General features: G+C 35.7%; 1 protein-coding gene across 2 annotated transcripts; it reads left to right on the top strand.

Moving 5' to 3' along the window:
• The first annotated feature begins 6,355 nt into the window (after positions 1-6,355).
• Positions 6,356-15,567, top strand: LOC149839316 (RING/U-box superfamily protein). Of its 2 annotated transcripts, none has more exons than XM_090002452.1 (7): positions 6,356-6,833; positions 10,433-10,597; positions 11,234-11,297; positions 11,838-12,085; positions 14,507-14,614; positions 14,728-15,228; positions 15,314-15,567. In XM_090002452.1, exons 1-5 carry the CDS (start codon positions 6,403-6,405, stop codon positions 14,571-14,573), a joined length of 975 nt encoding a protein of 324 aa, XP_089858578.1. In that variant the 5' UTR covers positions 6,356-6,402; the 3' UTR covers positions 14,574-14,614; positions 14,728-15,228; positions 15,314-15,567. The 2 variants fall into 2 exon arrangements, with proteins under 2 accessions (XP_089858578.1, XP_089858577.1); XM_090002451.1 differs by having other exon boundaries at positions 6,377-6,833; positions 11,234-11,408.
• The last annotated feature ends 4,915 nt before the right edge of the window (positions 15,568-20,482 follow it).

Here is a 20,482-nt window from a genome sequence, read left to right as displayed (position 1 = left end):
CCGAAGGAGGTCGCCGGAAAAAATGACATCGCTCGGCGCTGCCTATAGGCGGTTTTCTCAAAACATTTCAAGAGAAAACGAAAAGAGAAAACTATATTAGGGTTTTCCCTTTTAGTTATAACATATACCCCTTTTACATTTAAAAAAAAAAAGGGAAATTTCAGATTAAACCTAAAATTTAATTACAAATTCTGAAAAAGGGGTTAATTTTTCTTAAAAAACAAAAAAATCGTTTCTTACTTTTCAGAAATTTCAAAAGGGTGGTTCCTTTCTTTTATGTTAAAATTAGGAAATCTCTTAATTTTGAAAAGGCATTGATTTTTTTTTGAAATTACAAAAAGAGGATCAAACCTTTCTGTTTAATTCAAAATTTTCTATTTTGAGGTTTCGGTTTTCGGTTTTGCTTAAAAAGGATTCTACCTTTCTAGAAATTGCAGAAAAGTATATGCACTTTTTTTTTAACTCAGAAACTTGCAGAAACAAGTTTTTGTGTTTTTGTTTACACAGAACCCCTCTTAAATACTTTCTAAAATTTACAAAAAAGTGGTTTTGAGATTCAGAAAACCATTTGTTACTTATTTTTGTCAAAAAATGAATAAATTTAGCAATTTTTTTCGTTTCTTGCATACTTAAAGATCGTATTGCATGACAAACTAGTTTAGAAGGATTAAAACTATTTATATTTACAAATATTAGTTGGAATATACTTTATTAATTATTATATTTATTCATAATTAGAAAAACAACAAATTGAATAGTCATGACTGAGTTGTCCAAAATAGAAAAAATAAATTGGATGAATTTCAGAATATAGAGAAGAAAAATGGGATATCTATTGACATATGACAAGACCCTGTACGTAGGGGTGGCAAAACCTGACACGACCTGCCAACCCACTTCTTAGGCGGGTTCGGGTTTGGCTTAAACGGGATCGTGTCATAAACGGGTCGATCCGCCTAACCCATTTATTAAACGGGTCGGGTTCGTGTTAGAGGTATGCCAACCCGCCAACCCGGCTGACCTGTTTAATAAATGGGTTAGGCGGGTGGATCAACCTGTTTACCCGAACCCGAACCCGACCCGCCAACCCGCCAATTCGACCCTCCCACCCGCCCACTAACCCACCAACCCGTTTACCCGACCCAACCTGTTTATTAAACGAGTTAACCAGGTCGTTTCGGGTTACCCATTTAATAAATGGGTCGGGTTCGTGTTTGCCACAACCGACCCGTTTAATAAACGGGTCAGGTTCGTGTTGAGGTATGCTGACCCACCAACCCGCCGACCCGACTTAATTGCCACCCCTAACTGTACGTATTGAACAATGCAAAATCTTCATTAATTGATAAATCAACTGAAGAAGATAAGAAAGCTTATAACAAGTTTATTGAAGACGATCAACTTGCTCGAGCAACTCTTCTGACATTTATGCAAGATGATCTCATCCGAGTATTTGAAGATTTTGACACTGCGAAGAGAATGATGGAAGAAGTCAAGAAAAAATATGATATAACTTCAGAACCCCATATTCAACTTCTTTTAGAGTAATACAACTCTTGCATGATGAAAGAGTCAGATAACGTAGTCGATCATGTGAATTGAATACTGATAATGGCTAAGGACTTAACCATAGCAGAAAATGATATTCCTGGGTGTATACAAATCTCCACCATATTAAATAGTCTTCTTCCAACATGGAAGATGGTGTTGATTGTCATGAGGTTAAACCAAAAATGTCTTACTCTAGTAGCGCTCCCTCTGCAATTAGTTTTTGAGCAAGAGCATGTGTCAAAATACAAAAAAGGTGAAATTATGAATACTCAAGAATCCTTCTCAGCAAATTTTCACAAGTTCAAGCTTAAAGGTACATTCTTCAATAAATTTAAGAAGAATAATTTCAATAAGAAGCGTCCAGTGCAAGCTAAGAACTCTAAGACTGCAATTAGGGGAGCACGTTTCTCTTGTAAAAAAGTTGGGCATTTCAAGAATAATTGCCCAAATAGAACCAAGAAAGAGACTTCAGGAAAGCAAGTAAATGGAGAACGAGAATTAGTATGCATTGTATCTGAATCATTGATCGCAGATAGTGATCTCCCAGGGTGATGGATAGATTCAGGGGCGGCGCGACATTTGTCTAAAACAAATGAAGGACTTGTGAAAATGAAGGAGTTAAAGCGTGAAGATCGTAAGGTGTATATGAAAAATAACACCTATAGTGATGTGGTCAGGATAGGGACATATAGGCTTCAGGTAGAAGGGAACAATCTCCTACTTACAAATGTACTTTATGTACCTTTTATGAGAAGAATTCTTTTAGCAATGGGAGATTTTGTTTAAAAGGGTTTCGAAATCCGTTTTCGAAGTGACAAGGTCACTATTGGGAAAGATGAAAAAGTGAAGCTCAGGGGTCACTATGATGCTGACCATAGTCTTTTTCGTCTTAATGTAACTCCTTCTACAAGTAATGCAATGAATATTTTCGGTTATATTGATTGTGCATTTAATGTAAATGCATATTTATGACATTTAAGGTTAGGGCATGTAAATGTCAATAAAATGAAAAGAATAATTCGCATGGATTTATTATCTTCTCTTAAAAATATAGAATTTGAAAAGTGTGAACCATGCATATCAGAGAAAATGACAATAAAACCTTTTCTTAAGAAAAGTAGGTCATGTGATTTGTTAGTTATGGTACACAGAGATATTTATGGACCTTTAACTATAGAAACACATGAAAGAAAATCATATTTCATCACATTTATAGATGATTACTCTAGGTATGGATACGTATACTTGATTTCTAAGAAATCAGAAGCTCTAGAAAAGTCTAAGGCATACAAACATGAAGTTAAATGATTACTATGAAGAAAAATCCTGGTTATCAAATTTGATAGAGGAGGTGAATATAACTCTGGTGAGTTTAAGACCTTTTACACTGATAATAATATAACTCCTCATACAATGATGCTTTATACGCCACAACAGAATGGTGTAGCAGAACGAAGGAATAAAACTTTAATAAATATAACAAGATCCATGTTGGCACATGTAAATCTTTTCAAGAAATTATGGGGAGAAGGAATTTGCACTGCCATGTATATCCTAAATAAGGTTTCTTCTAAAGTTGTAGAGCTTACTCCCCATGAATTATGGACTGGTAGAAAGTCAGACCTGAGTTATTTATGAAAGTGGGGGTCACCTGCTCATGTATTAATTCCTAGTCAAATGTAAGGCAAGTTAGATAGTAAAACTATCAAATGCATCTTCATGGGATACCCAAAGGGATATCGACTGTATAATCCTAAAAAAGGATTTATGGGGAGTAGAGAGGTAGAATTCTTGGAAACCCAAGAAAGCGTTTTTTATCCTAAAGATGGTGATATCTTTCTGAATACCATAAATGATCATGGGATACCCATTCAAGATTTAGAGCATAACGATCCAGTTGTGAATAATGAACAAACTTAACAACCAGTAACTGGATAGAAAAGAATAAGAACTCTTCCATCATATTTAAATGATTATTATACATTCTTGAGTGAGAAATTATGGTATTCCATGGATTTGGATGAAACTCTTGATAACTTGAGTTTTGAAGATGCAATTGCTTCAAATGAGTTTGAACTCTGGAAGGAATAAATGAAAGACGTGTGGACTCCATAGAAAAGAATGAAGTATGAGAAATAGCTACATTGCCTAATAGACATACGGCAATTGGTAGCAAATAAGTTATCAAGAAAAAACTAAAGGCATATAGATCTATTGATAGATTCAAGATCATATTAGTAGCAAATGATTATACTCAACGATAAGAAATTGATTATGAAGAAACTTACTCTTCTATAGCTAAACTGACATCTATTCGTATTATTTTAGTATTGATAGTTTATTTTTGATCTAGACCTATATCAAATGAATATGAAAACGACATTCTTAAATGGTGAATTAAATGAAATTGTTTTCATGCAACAACCAGAATGTTTTGAAATTAAAGGTCAATAAGATAAAGTATACACGTTAAATAAATCTTTGCATGGACTTAAGCAGTCACCAAGACAGTGGTATTTGACTTTTCATAATGCTACAATCAAATTGGGTTATGAGGCAAATAGTTTGGATCACTGTGTATATGCCAAGAAAAGCGAGAATAAGTTTACTGTGTTATCCTTCTATGTTGATAATATATTAATTTCAGGGAATGATATAAACATGATAAATATGACTAAATCATGGTTAAGTTCTTGATTTAAAATGAAGGATATGGGTGAAGTTTCACATATCCTTGGAATTAAAATCTACAGAGATAGAAAATCGAGATTGTTATGTCTGAGCCAAGAGAAATATTTTGACCACATTCTAAAAAAAATTAGAATGAAAAGTACAAAGGCAAAAGGTACTCATGTAGTAAAAGGCCAAAAGCTAAATAAGAATGACTGTCCAAAGGATGAACAAGAAAGGTTGAATGTTCCTTATGCTCTGGCAATTGGAAACCTGATGTATGCAATGCTTTGTACTAGATCTGACTTAAGCTTTGTTGTAAGTCTAGTAAGCAGATATCAAAGTAACCATGAGCTCTCTCACTGAGAAGCAGTGAAGAGATTTTTTTGATATCTAAAGGAAATTAAGGAACTTAAGCTATGCTATCCGTAAGATAGTTTAAAGCTTGTAGGATACTCAGATGTTGACTTTTTTTGTGATAGGGATGAAGCAAAGTCCACATCTGGTTATGTATTTTTTTTAGGAGGTGGGGCAATTGCATGGTCTTGCAAGAAACAAGAGTGTGTGGCACAACATACCCAGGAAGCTCAGTATATAGTCTGTAACACAGCGAACCACATTTGGTGTGTGGATAAATCGTTTATTAAATAAGTTTAAATTGGACATTCCAAAAGATCTAGTTCAACTATATTGTGACAATAAAGTTGCTATAAGACTAATGCAAAGAGGAACATATAGCTCTAAAAGTAAGCATATTGAAGTTAAATATCAATATATTCATGATATGCTTATGAAAAATAAAATAGCAGTGAACTATATTTCTTCAAGTGACATGGTAGCAGACCCGCTAACCAAGGCAGTAACTGAGAATGTTTTCACTAGACATGTAAGTCAGATGGAACTCAGATATGTCTAAGTGATAAATGAGTAAAGATTACCCAAAAAATGTGTATGCAAGGTTCCGGTTGAGAACAAACATATAAATACAAGGGTGAGTAAAGATTACTCAGAAAGTGTATATGCAAAGATTCGGTTGAAAACAAGTATATAAACACAAGAAGTCCCTTATGGCCAAGTGAGAGATGTAAGGTCCTATGACCATAAGTGATTGTTGGAGTGACTATTACAATAGTCACGTTCCAAGAGAAGTGTCTCTTGAGGTTGAAGGTCATTTCAACGAACACATTTCAAGAAAAGAATCTCTTGAAGGATGAAGAGATTTCCTCCAGGGATTATGTCCCAAAGCTTGAACCCTCTTCATAGTCTATAAAATGCAAGTGAAACAGTGTATGAAACACACAACACAAGATACACAAGAATTTATATCATTAAGAGAAGAAGAGAGTTGAGAGTTCAGACTCCCTTGAGCGTAACTGCAAAGCCTTCATCCTGGTTGCAAATTCAGCCCCGTGAGAGGTCGCTTTCCAACAAAAATATTATGGTCGAGTTAAACTTGCATTTTCCCCAAAAGTTGTGACTACACTTCAAATCTACAAAACCAAAACTTACCATAACTAGTGTCACGGACTTAGAAGCAACAAGAAGGTGAAAACATGGTGGTCCAGAACAACTAGAGTGGGACTGGAAAACAAGCCGTGTAGCTCTTGGTTTGACTCATGTTTGGATTGCAAATGATCTGTTTGAATTCATAAAACAAGCTTGTCAAAATGAAGTTGAACAATAGGTACTGGGCTTAGTTCAATCCGTATAAGCTCATTAAGTAGTAAGAAATATATTTTAGACATTTTTCATATAGTATTTGTAGAACATATGATTGAACTTGCAAAAAATAGGTTTAGCCTAAAATTTTATTACCCCTAACTCTGCATTTGTTAATAATCTTATTTCTTCCAACTTCAAAACACTGCATTTTTTTTATGCAAATGAGCAAGCTCGAACTCAGATTGTTTAACTTGGGGCTCATTATGAGCTAGAACTCAGCCTGGCTGGCCAAAAAACTAGCTAAGCTCAAACACTTTAAGATCAGCTCAGTCGGCTCGTTTACCAGGCCTAAGAGGCTACGGCTCTAGTGGGCCTGACCCAAACGGAGCAGTCGAATCCGAATCCAATTACTAGTCCCGACCCAAAAGCCTTGGCAGCAGAAGGGTGAGTCTTGAAAATTCTAGGGTTATCGAGAGAGAGAGAGAGAGAGAGAGAGAGAGAGAGAGAGAGAGAGCATCGATGGCGTCCTCCTCTGGCGATTTCGTGTGGCTTCCTTCCATGAAAGTGTGGGCGTTCGCGGCACGCGTCGCTGCTCATTCGCCCTCGCCTAAGCCCACGGTATCTCCCGCCGAAGGGCAGCCGGACGATCCCCCCATCCAACGTCTGGAGGAAGCGATCAGGGAGAAGTCCTGCCCGATCTGCCTCGGGCGCGTTGAGGAGCGGAGCGCGGCCGTCCTCCGCGGCTGCCTCCACGCTTTCTGCGCCTGTTGCATACGCAGATGGAGCGAATTCCGGCGGAGCTGCCCGCTCTGCAATCGGGAGTTCGATCGGTGGTTCCGCGACGTTCGGCTTTCGAAGGGGGCATACGAGGAAGAGAGACTCCCTCCCCTGCAGGAGAAGAAAAGTGTCCCGGTGATTAGGGACGGAAGAAGCGGACTTGCATCGCGAAGGTATGCAATTTATGGCAAAACCTATCGATTAAGTTGGCGGTTTAGGCAATTCGATTATGGTCTCTGCGGTGGATTTTTGAATGAATTTGGGGTTCGCGAGAGTTATTTAGTACAGAATAACACAAATATATCAATGATCCAGAGCCCCTCATTGAATTGCACGGAGGGGAGGGAGGGAGGAAGGTGAGGGATGGGATTAATGATGATTGTTTTGAAACATGTCAGTGTTCGTTTCAGTATTCTGTCAAGTGGGTACGTGGTTACCAATGGAAAAATTTGTAATTAACGAGTTAATTAGCTCTTTTGATTCCGGATTATGCATTAGCTATCCGTGAATCATGGACATGTTCATATTGCTATAGTTACTGCAGGGACCCACGCTGTTGTTAAGATAAATGTAATATCGTATTGTATTTGTTGTATATACCTAAGTATACTTATTGGTATTTCTTGTTGTGTTTTTATTCTTTTGTATTCTTTCTTTTGTAATTAAGGTAGACTTTTTGGGGGTAACTGGAATAAACACCAGCAAAATATGTTTGCTGGTATGAACCGAGATTTTCATAGTTTTTTTCTAAAACTTCACCGTGCAGATGTGATCTAGATGGTTGGTTTTATAGAAAAAGACTCTTGGATCATCCGATTACGATGCATAAGAAGGATCTTTTAAGGCTTCAAAATCAAGGGCTAGAAATTTTTGTAAATATTCAAGCATAAAAAATCATATTTCTTGATGCGATTACGATCATCCAATAGTCAATTCCTAAGAGATGGGTCATGCCTAATGCATCTGCAGGGTTAGATTTGCAAAAAAACCCTATGAAAATCTGGGTTCATATCAGCAAACATATTTTGTGGATTAGCATATTCCAGTTTCCCATACTTTTGGTATACCTATTGGTTTGTTGTACTTAGTAGTATAAGTAGACTTAATAGGGGTAGAATAGGAAATTTTCATTTGTTGTATGTATTTTTCAGTCATGGTTTAAATGACTGTTTCTTGTATTATTATTATTATTTGTTGGCTTTGTGTCCTTATGAATACCATGTGACTCTATGGACATTTATGGGTTTTTGGCATCTAATCACGACTCATAAATCCATGCAGTTTATTCTGTCATGATTATTTTCTATTGAGGCTTGTTTATGATCAATTTTTATGAGCATGTATCTCTGTTTGAAAGAATGTATTATATGTATGGGCTCTTGTGAGTTCCTGAAGCATTATGTTGGTATTTCTTCATGCATTATATTAATTATGTTATGTATGCATGTGACTGCACCTCTTTCCATTGCATGAATTTGCTCGTGTATAGCCTATTTTAGTTTTTCAACAGATTGTTTCTCGAAGCTCTTCACTTGAGTTGGAATTTTACCTTTCAACCTCGATTTAAATTGTTTTTGAGGTGCTTGCTCTCTTGTTTGCCTTATTGGCTTTGGTTTAGTCCATCACAATTTTTTCTTTGATGCATCCTTTTTTATTTTTTTTGGTCTTTTGAGGTGAGTTGTGTGCACCTTGTTTTATCAATTTAGATTTACGGTTTATGAGTGTGGTGTTGGTACTCAGTTTGGCTCTAACTGATGGTTGTTTGATCTATGGTTCTGTGAGTGTGTTCTATAACTCATTTGCTTATTTGGCCCTTGTTATTATGTTGGATGCTTGTTTTTTATCTTCACCTGTGATGGTTAAACTATTATTTTTTTGTGACCATGTTTGTCCCTATGGATTAAATGTCATAATATTGCAAAATTTATTGCTCTTGCCTTGATTTGAATATTGTTTTCAAATCTTCTTGCTTATTTTGTTGACATTAGTTTGTTTTCAATATAATATTTTTACCTCTCTTGTTTTTCACTCTCTCCTCTTATTTGAGTGATTTTTCTTTGGAGAAGGGATCTTGTTTATCAATTTTACAGCCATGTGTGTGGTGAGTTATGTGCACCCATTGTAGCTGATTGTATTTTTTACAGTTTTACAACCATTTGTGAGGTGAGGTCTCTTTATCTCTTGTGGTTGTAGCTGGTCTTTATTGTCAGTTTAGATGGCTGGTATTGCTGGTGTATGGTCACTGGTACGGTTATTGCTGACATTGTTTTTTTTTTAATCTCTTGTCTTATGTGCTGATACACTTGGATTTCGAAGTTGAGTTGGAAGTCAACGAGATGATTGCTTGTGGTGACCAAACTATTGTTGGGATTCGCAAAAATCTTCTCTTTTTATGATGAATTTGTTGTATGTGGGATTTCTAAAATCTCTTAATGTGTTTTTTAATCTTTTTTGCTGCCCTTTTGATCCTTTATGAAAATAAAATTTTTTGAAGACTTCATTGACATGCTTATGCATTATAATATGACTTGGTTGTATATGTTGTTATATATTGAATATATTTATTGATATTGTTATTATTGTTGAAATTTATATTGTTGTGATTTGTGATCCTTTTGAGCCTTTACATTTCTTTGAGACATTAAGGTATATCTCTTATATATATCATGTTTGTTTATTGGCAATTTGATATACTTGTTGATCATTTTTATCTTTGTATGAAATGTCTATCTAAGTTATTGATATATTGTATGAGCATGTTTTTCTCTGGACAATCTATATTGATAGGTGATTATATTTTTAGTCTCTAGTAATTAAGTATTTTGTTTCTACCTTTGGTGATATGTTGATTATGTGAATATGGATGCTTGACTTATTATTTTTTTTTAATATTTTGTGGTTCTTGTTTGATGGATTATCGTATCTCTTATTATTTTTGAAATATTTCGAATTAAGTTTTCTAGAGTTTTTTCTTTAATATTCATGATTTAAATTGTTGCTAATAACTCTTGTCTCAATGATTATTGAAAATGTTTTTGAAATATTTCTAAATAGTTTTTCTCATCATTGATTGTGATTTAAATGATTATTGTATTTTTTATCCTCTTGTGTTTTTGGTGTGCATGACCATCCTCTCTCCATATGTATTTATATCTAATATTATAATTATTTGTTTTGTCTTCATATATATAATACTTTGCCTTCTTTGTTCAGTAATATTTCTTTTTAATAGCCAAGCTGGGGGGACACCCCTGGCGGGATTCAAACCTGAAACCCTTCGACTAAGAGAGTACAACTCTAACTGGTCCAGCTATATTATTCGACCCCTGAATGAGGATTCAATCAATTGGTACATGTGCTTGAACATTTATTAACTGATGCTCTGTATTCGTGGAATTTTGGTGTAGTTTATGGTAGTTTAGAACATATACACACATGCCACGTATTCCTATTTATTCAAAAGATAACTTTTAATCCGAATGACTTGACATCCAAGCCTGCAAACCATCTTTATTGTACTGTATGGTCCCTTGCATCCTACTTGTACATGTATCTTTGTATCTAGGATCCTCTTGATCTAGGGAATGTTGGAGGAGATATCATTTACATAACCAAAGAGCTTCTCTTTTCACCTTTCATGGATACTTCTCTTGCTACGTTTATGTGGAAGGTTGGTCAACGATCTGCATTAATTGTCTACTAATGAAATATGTTGACATGTATCTCGTTGAGTTATTTCATTTTTCATATACCTCTTACCCTGTACCTGCAGGCTGTTAAATGAAGCCAGATGCCGTCTGTATACTGCACATCAACGTTCTAGGCCATTGCCATGGCGTCGATCATTTGGGAGGTCAAGATACTCAGTGTTATCAGAGAGGCAGAGGCATGAAGAAACAGAACTGGTTAGGGAAAGAGCGCTTCGATGGCGCACTAGGTATTCTTCTATTCCCTCAACTGTGATGCTATAGCTTGATGTCCCCGTTCCTTGCATCATCTTACAGAACCTTAGGGTCCAAAGCAATAATGTGGTTCACATGGAATTGACCTTGATTTGCAATTTTTTCAAACTAATTTCTCTTGCTTCCTTCAAAATACTCAATTGGAAGTAGTTCATGGTTCTTAGAATTGTTAAAACTGTTAAAAAAAAGCTGCTGAGATCTTATGGATTAATCTTCCCATCCCTTTTTATGTTTTGTCCCCTGCATCACATACTGATGTAGACAACAACAACATCCCCCCCCTCTTCCCACATCTATATATATACTATTTTTTAGTTTTAACGTGAACTAAAGCTGTTGATTTGCTCCCTTCCTTTTTTCCCCCTATAGTAACTTGGTAAATATTCCTTTGCCTCCTGGACTCCATATATGAGATTCATGTAAGAATGTCTTCAAGATGTAAAAGGTGCTACATAGTGAGGTTTCTGTCATGCTAGCCTCAATACCTTCATAAAACTCATAACGATTGATGAAATCGGAAGGAGTTGCTTTTGGGAAACCAAAGTGCCCATAGATTTTGTGTTTGGAAAGTGATGTTTTATCTGCCATCTGATTGTTTTTCTTCTTTGCAGCATCTATAAACGAGGACTGAGGGCCATTCCTATTCATTTCTCATCAAAACACAGTTCTCAGCCGGTATTATTGTTTTTCCACCTTCTTTTGGATGTGTTATTTCACCAACATGAAGCTCATCGTGTGCAGACAGTCACACGCGCATGTGTGCACACATGTGCATGTGTGCGCAAGGTGTGCACACACTCTCAAGTTTTACGTAATGGGAATATGAAGAACTTGGCAAGTGGATTTAACTTTGAAGCAGTTTTTTGCGCTCAGTTGGATGATTTTAGAGATTCATAAGCTTTTCCAATTTAAAAAATGACCGTTCATTGGTAATTTAAAATTTGGAGTATGCATTCCTGTTATATATGAGAAGTTGACAATACTTATGCATATTTGCATTCATTTGTGAATTCAAGCAATTTGCTGCTAAGATTTGTTAAACATTGGTGGATATAGCTTTATGTAACATCTGGTGCTTTCTCAGATTTGCTAAGTAAAAAACCTGTTATTACTTTGGTAGTAGCCTCATTTTATCCTACATGGTAGTCATACTCAGTCACTTAAAAATGTTCAGAGTAACTGATGGTTCTAACTTTTATGTTTTGCATCTTCTAGAGTACATCAAAAAATGTTGGTTCGACAGAAACAATAAAGCGGCACATAGAACCTTGGATACAAAGGGAGTTGAAGGCTGTTATTGGCGATTCAGATCCATCAGTTTTAGTTCATTTTATAGCTTCACTTTGGTTTTCAGTCTCGAAAGAGTGTAACACCTCCTCATCGAGTAATCTGGGTGATACCTGTATCCAGAAGTTGAGACCATTCTTGCATGAACAGGCAGATTTATTCTGGCATGAGCTGAGGTTCTTCTCTTTAGCCCTTTTCAGTAGAAATTTTGGTTTAAGCAAAGCTCTTGAGATGTGGTAATTGTTGAATATTAATCATAAAATCAAACCAATCTAACTAATTGAATAAAAGGACCTTTTCATAAATAGCTCAATAAGTAGTTGCCAACCTGGTAAATAAACTGCGTTGTTAAATTCCATTGGCTAGATTACTAACCTGTTTGTTGGAGTATTGGAAGCATCTAAGATACAAGTTTATCATACTGTATCACATATTTTGTAAGATACAGGAAGAATAAAATGTGTGACATTTAGTAAATAATGCATGACACTATCAGGGCTAAAGAGGCCATGATTTACATGCAAGAAAAAGTCTATAATTAAAGCATTTTAAAAATAAAAGCCTTACTAAAGTAATAATTTGCACCATAGAAAATTGCAAATAAAGAATCGACCATCAAATATTTTCTTTAATCTGTAAACATGGTTTAGTATCTACCGAGTATTTTATAAAAAAAAGAAGTTCCTCAGGTCTTCTATTAATCACTTTGCCTATAAACAAAAATGAAATAGTTGACTTTTTCCAATGATCATTTTGTTCTTTCATTCTTATTGTTTTGTGTTTAGTTCTGCATATTCTTGATAACAAAATGAGAAGAAAATCATTTTCTCCTCTTATGAATACAGTGAAAAAGACTTTAAAATAAGTCATATTTATTAAAAATGTCTCATTAAAAGTAAATTTTTTTTAAAGAAATCATCTGAAACTTATTTACAAAAGCTCAAAATTAGCCATATCTTGCGATGCACATGTATCATATAATACAATACAAATACTGTAACTTAAATATTTTTTTATTAGGATCATATCATAGATATGATTTCCATGTTGTTCGTTGGAGTTATTGAATTTTAGCAGGCTGTGATTCATGTTTTTGATCATCTTGCATAATATTGTGGCCAAAAGATCTTCAAGATTTTGGGAGTGGACGCTTGAGAGAGAGAGAGAGCTACTGTCCTGATACTTGACCAGTTCCCAGTGGATCTTCATTTTTTTGCAGTGATGGTGCTGGCAAGGATAATACCAGTATGTAATACGTTTAAAAGATACTAGTTACTCTTTTTTGAAAAGAATTTTAGATTAGAAAAAGTTCTCTATGTTAATGACAAAAAAACGTTGAAATATCTTTAATGGTGCAAACCACAATCATGAGTAGCACTGATATTTTGAAATTGTTGTGGTAGGTACTCAATCTCGATAGATTGAAAGTGCAGAGAATCTTCAATATATTCTGATACGATGAAAAGGATAATAATATTTATTGCTTAAAAACATATAGGTGAAGTGATGATCTTTTTTTTAGATAGGCAAGCTGGGTTAGGCAGACACCTACCGGAGATGCAGAGTATTATGATTGATCATGATATTCACGAAAAATCTGGAAGCCATTTATCAGTTGCATTTTTTGGAGTTTTTGTGGTTTCTGTAGTTTGTTCTTTATGCTATTGCAGAAACCTCCCCTATTTTCTGTTTATCAAATTTGTTAGCACTTTGCCAAGGAAAGCAGTTATAAAATTCTTCAAGAGATTGCCTTGTGCTGAGATTGCTGATACAGTTTCCAACTGTTTCATTACATAATGAATCATTAGCAATAGCTTAGGAAACTTCTTAATACTAAATAAAACCATGGAAAACAACGTGCATGAATACCATGGAAACAATATGCATGAATATGTGCACATTCTTCAAGGCTGCGATTGTGTAATAATACATCAACCATGATCTAAGTAAAAGCATGTGCATGTATGTGTACTCATTCTTCAGGGCTGTCATTATCTAATAGTGCATCAACCATGATTTAACAATGCATTATTTGATATTTAACTAGACTGCCAAGGTATTGTCATGCTCTTTACATTTCCGCTTCGTCAATATATTTGTCATAAGACTTATATGTATATGTATGTAAACCGAAATACCCCATCAAGGGTATTTTGGTCATTTTATCCTGTAATAAAAGTCAGCCCATTAGAGGCTGTCTGTATAATTATTATTTTTGTTTTTTTGTATTTTTTCTTTTGGTATCTTTGATTGGGACTGCTCCAACTAGCTGTTGGAGCTGGGGAGCAGTCCCTATCCCTTTTGCTTGTTATAAATAGGGCTTCAAGCCCTTGTAAATATTATTGCTTTCAAAGCATTTTGTGGAATACAACGCATTTATTTTTAACCCTTGTGTGGGTGGTTGGATCAATCAATTAATGTTTTTATTGGTTGATTGTGTTATTGTAAGTCCATAAGAGACACTTGTTTTGCCTTAGTTCTTATTTCACTACATTCTTTACTTTGTAAACCCGTTGGAACCTAAATTAATATGCGGGTGAGATAAGGCAACTGTCTTGTTGCTCATTGACCTTTTTGTTCAACCTTCTTTTTCCTAGGTGCTTTGCAGAGAGTCCGCTTACTATGGCAGCGTATGATTCAGTAGTAGAGTACAGAAGACAGTAAGCATCTTAGGCCTTGATGCCTAAGATTTTGATGGCATAAAGGTACGGTAGGCTTCCTTCCTTTCTATCTTCCTTTCTTTCATGAGTTAAACTGCAGAATCTCAAAATGAGGGTTTGTGAAACTTGAAAAGTTTAAAAAGGTTCCTTTCCTGCAGGATATCTGAAGCTAACCTTGCTTTATCGTACGGGTTCTAGACTGTTGCATGCTTGTGTCCAAGTTCAGCTTTCAGGTACCCAAAGACTTGGAGATGCTATACAAACATCAGAATGATGTTTAATTGAAAATTCTGCCTTCAGATATTACAGCTCTTGAGTAAAGCCTTCAGCTGTCAGCCTATTACAATTCTTGAGAAAAGACATCAATAGTGCATTATTAGAATGCAAGATGGACCAACTGCTAACAATTTATTTGCAGAATTATATTGGATGCTGGCTGAATTTTCAGATCAAAGATAGTGATGAATTCAAAGTAAATCCACGAAATTTGGGCAACCATGCAACAACCGTTGGTTGTATATGTCAAACCACTCGACAATCAAACTGGGTGCTACACTCATGCTGATCTCAACTAACAAGTTTAAACTCTAAATCTGTACATGCCCATGAGCGGCTTGAGCCATTCCCACCATCTGAAGTTCAAAGCTACTCTTCTTTAGGTAAGTAGGATATTCATGGAGCAGTTTTTTCAGCTTCCTCTTCTTTTCCCCCCTTTGTTCTAGCTAAAAGTTTCTATTGATTCAGGCGGGTTTGAATTAAGCCGATGCTGCAGGCCAGGAGGCAACCATTCGTTACCATGAAGGAACCAAACATCATGCATATCCTCTTCCAGTTGGTCTAGTATTTTTGTGAATGCTGTTTTATTGTGATCATGGTAGGGGTTGTAATTGGTCGGTGCTGTGGACAGCAAAGCTTGTGTATACAATCATAAAACTGATCAAATTTTCTGCTCCCAAAGTCCATTTAATCCCTATAAGAAAAAAGTTCATTTAATTGCATATTTTGTTTTGTTAAAATGAACGCCCCCCCCCCCCCCCCTTCCATCGTATGCGTGACCAAGTTACTCCAAGGAAGGCTTGTTTTGGTAAACTAGTAGTCGTGGTTTTTTTTTCATGGACAGGGAAACTGGCTGAACTTGCTCAGTTCCGACGGTGTAAACCAGTGCCCCCTTTGGTCCCAAAGAGTAGCTCGGATTCTGCTGAGCAAGGCTTATCCATGCTTGGTCACAATGATTTTTGGTGAAAAATGGAAACCGAGCATCAAGATTAAAGAAGATTTGCATAGGTGGGCTGGCAGGAAATTTAAAGACGAAAGAGTTCCCAAGAACAGTTTTTACAGGAAATGATCAGAGAACATGTTGTCGAGGGCCTCTGTTTCAGAAGTAGCATGTAAATGGAGACACCTGAGAGATTGGTTACCCCACCCCAGGATAGTCCAAGCTAATGTAGCATATATGAGGCAGGTGGTGTGTTGGGTATCTGCTGGAGTCTAATGAAGACAAGGTGTTGAGTGCAGGTTGCATCAGAAAAGAAGGCTCACAGCAGGAAAGAGGAGTGGAGTTAATCAAAGAATCCAGAATAGATGGGAAAGTTATCATTGAAACATGCATGGCAGATATTGCGACTGGTCTAAATCGCAGATTGGAAGGCAGAGATAGCTTGGTCCACATCCCTTCAATTTTGATTGATTATTTGTATAGTTTTGATAGATTAAAAATTCGATACCATTCTTGTTAGAATGCCCCCGGGGTACTCGAACCCTTGAAAAATACATGAAAACTTAAAACTTTTGAAAACATTAAAAATCATCAACGAAAACATTTTTGAACAGGTGTTCAAAACCTCAAATGGGTTACGTTTCACTCAAAACGATTATACTGAATTCAAAAGATGATAATATGATATAATTAAAATATTTTTATTTTAAAGAAAAATGTATTATTTAAAATATTATAAAATCAATACAATATCATGTGTCTGAATTCAGTATTCAAAAAAAAAAATGATTGGCTCGTCGACAGCATCACAACATTTTGCATCCGTTCTACAACTATATCATATTTCTTCACATACAATCATTGATTTATAAAATGAGTCAGACTTGTGAAAGCTTAGTAGGGTTTCATACCAATTTCAAGTAAAAACATAATATTTAGCCATTACATCACAGTGTTTTAGATTGTATATTTCAGAAATAGTTATGCAGAAAAACATGATTAAAAAATGTTAATACAGTGAACAAAAATTTAGATGTTACAATAAAATACCATTGAGTTTACGATTCATAAACATGCATGCATGCTTTAATTAGAGGAAGGAATGTGCTTTAAGTACAATAACACAATAATTAGTGTGAGCAGAAAGTTCTTATGTTTCAATATTTAACTCTCACTGTGAGTACTCATAGAATAAACTTTGAGTCAGCTGAGACTATACGAGAGTTTATTATGCTATATGTTTTAATACCCCGTATGACTAACTGGTTCTGTGACTTTGCAGGGGACGGTTTAATAACCGAGAGAAGTCCACTCTAGGCCAAAAACAATAATGCACCCTAACCTTATGCAAAAGTATGAAAACTATCCACCTAGGATTCATCTGTAGTAGATCATGTTCCGTATCTGCGATGGTCAGGGACGTCGAGTCATTACCACTCAAGGGGCATATTAACAATAGTATCTATTGAAGTTAGTACCTCCTACCCTCTCCAAGGTAGGCCAAGCTCTGAATAGGAGACATAGATTTTTTTTTCTTAGTAAGTGTTTTATTACTGTGTCTGCCTCTCATGGGCAATCCAGGGCATTGATGGCTCGCGTAACCTATTTGGGTAGCGAATGTTTTATGACACAATTATATGTTCTCTCCCATTTAGTGTAAGTTCTTTATACATTCGAGCTTGCACATGTGAAGACAGATGCCTCTTTAGGTATGTGTGTATGGATCATCTTATCTTTCAGTATTGCTCTGACGCTCTTAGCCTTTTTGAGCACCTTGCATGTTCAGGCGGATCCAATCATCATAAGTTTTATGCTTTTCAACACAGTATTTGAATTGAATTACAAAGGTTCCTCGATCCTTGACTTTATTTTGAGTTATATTTTTCTCATGCATAATCATAGATAATGGCCCTTACGTAGTTACGTATATGCATGGCCCGTAGGGTTTCATGAATCCTAGCAAATATAATTGAATTATTTATTTATTGCATATAAATCATCATTTTCACGTAAATGATTGCAAGCGAGCATAAAATAGTACATGTGAAGCTTAATTTTTATGTTAACTAATGTATGCGAGCATGAAACAATGTATGCGAACACATTTTCTTGTAATATCATATATGAAAAAATATTTTATTTCTTTGAAAAATATCCATTTTTCTCGTACTATATCCATTCCCTTGAAAATATCTATTTTTCTCGTAAAATATTTGTAAAAGATTTATTTTCTCAAAAAATATTTATATTGGTGCATTAATCAAATAAAACAACCAATCGTAAAGTCAAACATTATAATTCTACGAGCATTTGGTAAGAAGGGACCTTACGTTGGAACACTTAACGATAGAAGCGAAAAATTTCTAAAATAACTTAAGAGAATTTTCTTCCAAAATTTTTACGAAGACTTCGCTAATTCTTCTGAGAGCGTAACTTCGTTGAAGGAGATCGACAAAATCGAACCTTGATGGGCTAAGCTAACTTGGACAGAACTTAGATAGGGTGGAGAAAGGTGGAGTTTAATCAAGCCAGACCTAGTAGGGTTTTGGTTAAACTAGGGGTACTTAAGGTGTGTGTGTGTGAGGGGGGGGGGGGTGGTGTTAAGTAGGTCAAGGCTTAAGCTCAAATCAGGCTAAGTCTTAGGAGGAGGTAGGCTAGGTTAAGGATGAGTTCAGACGGGTCCGAACCTAAGGGTTGAGCTAGCCTAGCCTAGTGGGCTAGGAGGGAGTGGTGGTGTCTAAGGGAGGTGAAGAGAGGAGGCAGCTAAGGAGAAGAACCACCACAAGGGGGCGTCTAGGGGCTAGAAGAGAGGGGGGAGAGAGATAGAGAAAATGTATTGAGAATGAGAAAAAAAGAGGGAGGAGGGTGTATCTAGAGGAGGTAGAGGGAGGGAGGAGAGAATGACAAGTGGCAGGAGCCACTTGCCAAGTGGAGAGACTAAGGGAGGGAGGGAGGGCGGGGGAGCCCTATCTTTTGGGCTCGGTGGGCTCAAAACCATGGATTGCACCATGGTTTTAATATGTGGTTTAGTTCGATTTCAACTAGCTTAGTTAACTTTTTTGTCTAGTTAAGTTAGTTTAATTTTTATTTTTATTTAGTTTTCTTTTCTAAGTAGGTACCTAGTGAAAATTTTATTTCACCTCTAAGCTTATTAAAAAGCATGGTTTTAAATAAAAAAGATTTCTATGAGGTTTGACTAAATCTGGTCAACAGAGATTGAGACAACTATGACCTTCACGTCATATTTGTTCCTGAAATTCATAAAAATTACCACTATACCCTCAAAACTTGTCGAGAGCCCTCCAAATGCGTTATAACTCTGAATTTTATGAAATCAAGACCGTTCTTCTTAAGATTTTGATACAAATTCAATCCCAAATTTAAATTTTTGAAAATAAACTAATAAAATTATAATTTTACCTTTAGAGTTGTCAGGCATGCTCAAGACTCATAAGAACTTGGATTTTGATGAAATCACTTTTATTTTCTTCGTGCTTCCAATGTAAATGCTACTGTATTCTTGAATAGTATAAATTAGATCTTTAAGAATATAAATTATGATTTTGAATTCAATCCAGACTAAGTTTTAATTTTTTGAACGGATCCATTTATTGATATCTAGATCCCTATTTAGTAGTTTCTCCTAAAATTTCTCAGGTAATAAAAATTAATTACTACATATCCAAGATTTAATGATCCAATAACTAAAATATCATTTATAAATCATTTGATTGCAACATCCTGTCAAAGTAGTTTATTTATAAATCCAAAAATTTGAGGGTATTACACTTATACAACTAACAGTCTGAGTAGAAAAATTTGCCGGTATTACACTTATCCAGCTATCATTTTCTTCTTTTTTGAAGGGGTATTGCTTCATTTTGAGCCAATAGGGTTGAAATTTCAGGAACGGTGATTTGAACCTGAAGGAGATTTTTCAATTGTTTTGAAAAATTAATTTTCCTCTAAGAAAAGTGGACACTTTAGTCTCTGATTGGGAGCAGCATGGGTGAAGAAAATGAGAGATGGGCTGGAGTTTAAACATAATTCTTGTGAAGTAGTTGAAATTAGCCCATCTCCACTCCCAAAACAATTCTCTTCTCCCAAAACTGGGTTTCTCATCACCTATGGGTGTAAGTGGTATTTGCTAAATCCTCATTAAACAAAGCCTGAAGTGTTGCTGCACCTGACCACCCACCATCTGCTGTTGAGCCCCACAGCTGAAGGCTGTATAATTGAATCCCAAAGATGATGGGAGATCAGGTGCAGCAGAACAGAGTGGGAAATCACATTGCACCTAATCCTCCCTAGACTTTGTAGGAAGCTTTCAGTCTTATTAAAAAGGATACAGTACTTTATTCAAATAAATGCCTAATAACATACTTGCAGGTTGTGTCTTGTTTTTATTGAGTGACCTGCTGTTGGAGTCTTTGGAACAACGTATAAATCTTTGACAAAGAACTTGAAATTTACAGCCTACTAACGCTGCCTAGTCCTGTACATACCGCTATACCAGGCAGCCACCATGTGAGCTGATGTTGCTGTTAGAGTGTCCAAATTTGGACCCACTAGGCCAATTCTGTAACCATTTCAGGCTAGTGGCAGCCAAACGGGATATATGTATATATATATAAATGGGTACGTGCTAAATGAAATATGCCACACGATGCATGCAAAATGGATTTTTCTGCTCTTCG

Source organism: Nuphar pumila, chromosome 4 (assembly GCF_984573655.1).
Source record: "Nuphar pumila chromosome 4, dmNupPumi1.hap1.1, whole genome shotgun sequence".
In the NCBI taxonomy this organism is placed as follows: domain Eukaryota; kingdom Viridiplantae; phylum Streptophyta; class Magnoliopsida; order Nymphaeales; family Nymphaeaceae; genus Nuphar; species Nuphar pumila.
This window is presented reverse-complemented; position numbering and strand designations above follow the sequence as displayed.

Excerpts from the sequence above, each read along its gene's own strand:
- LOC149839316 (XM_090002451.1), top strand. The coding sequence starts at position 6,403 with ATGGCGTCCTCCTCTGGCGATTTCGTGTGGCTTCCTTCCATGAAAGTG. Across the intron at positions 10,598-11,233 it reads GCGCTTCGATGGCGCACTAG|CATCTATAAACGAGGACTGA; the intron begins GTATTCTTCTAT and ends TCTTCTTTGCAG. Across the intron at positions 11,409-11,837 it reads CATGTGCATGTGTGCGCAAG|AGTACATCAAAAAATGTTGG; the intron begins GTGTGCACACAC and ends TGCATCTTCTAG.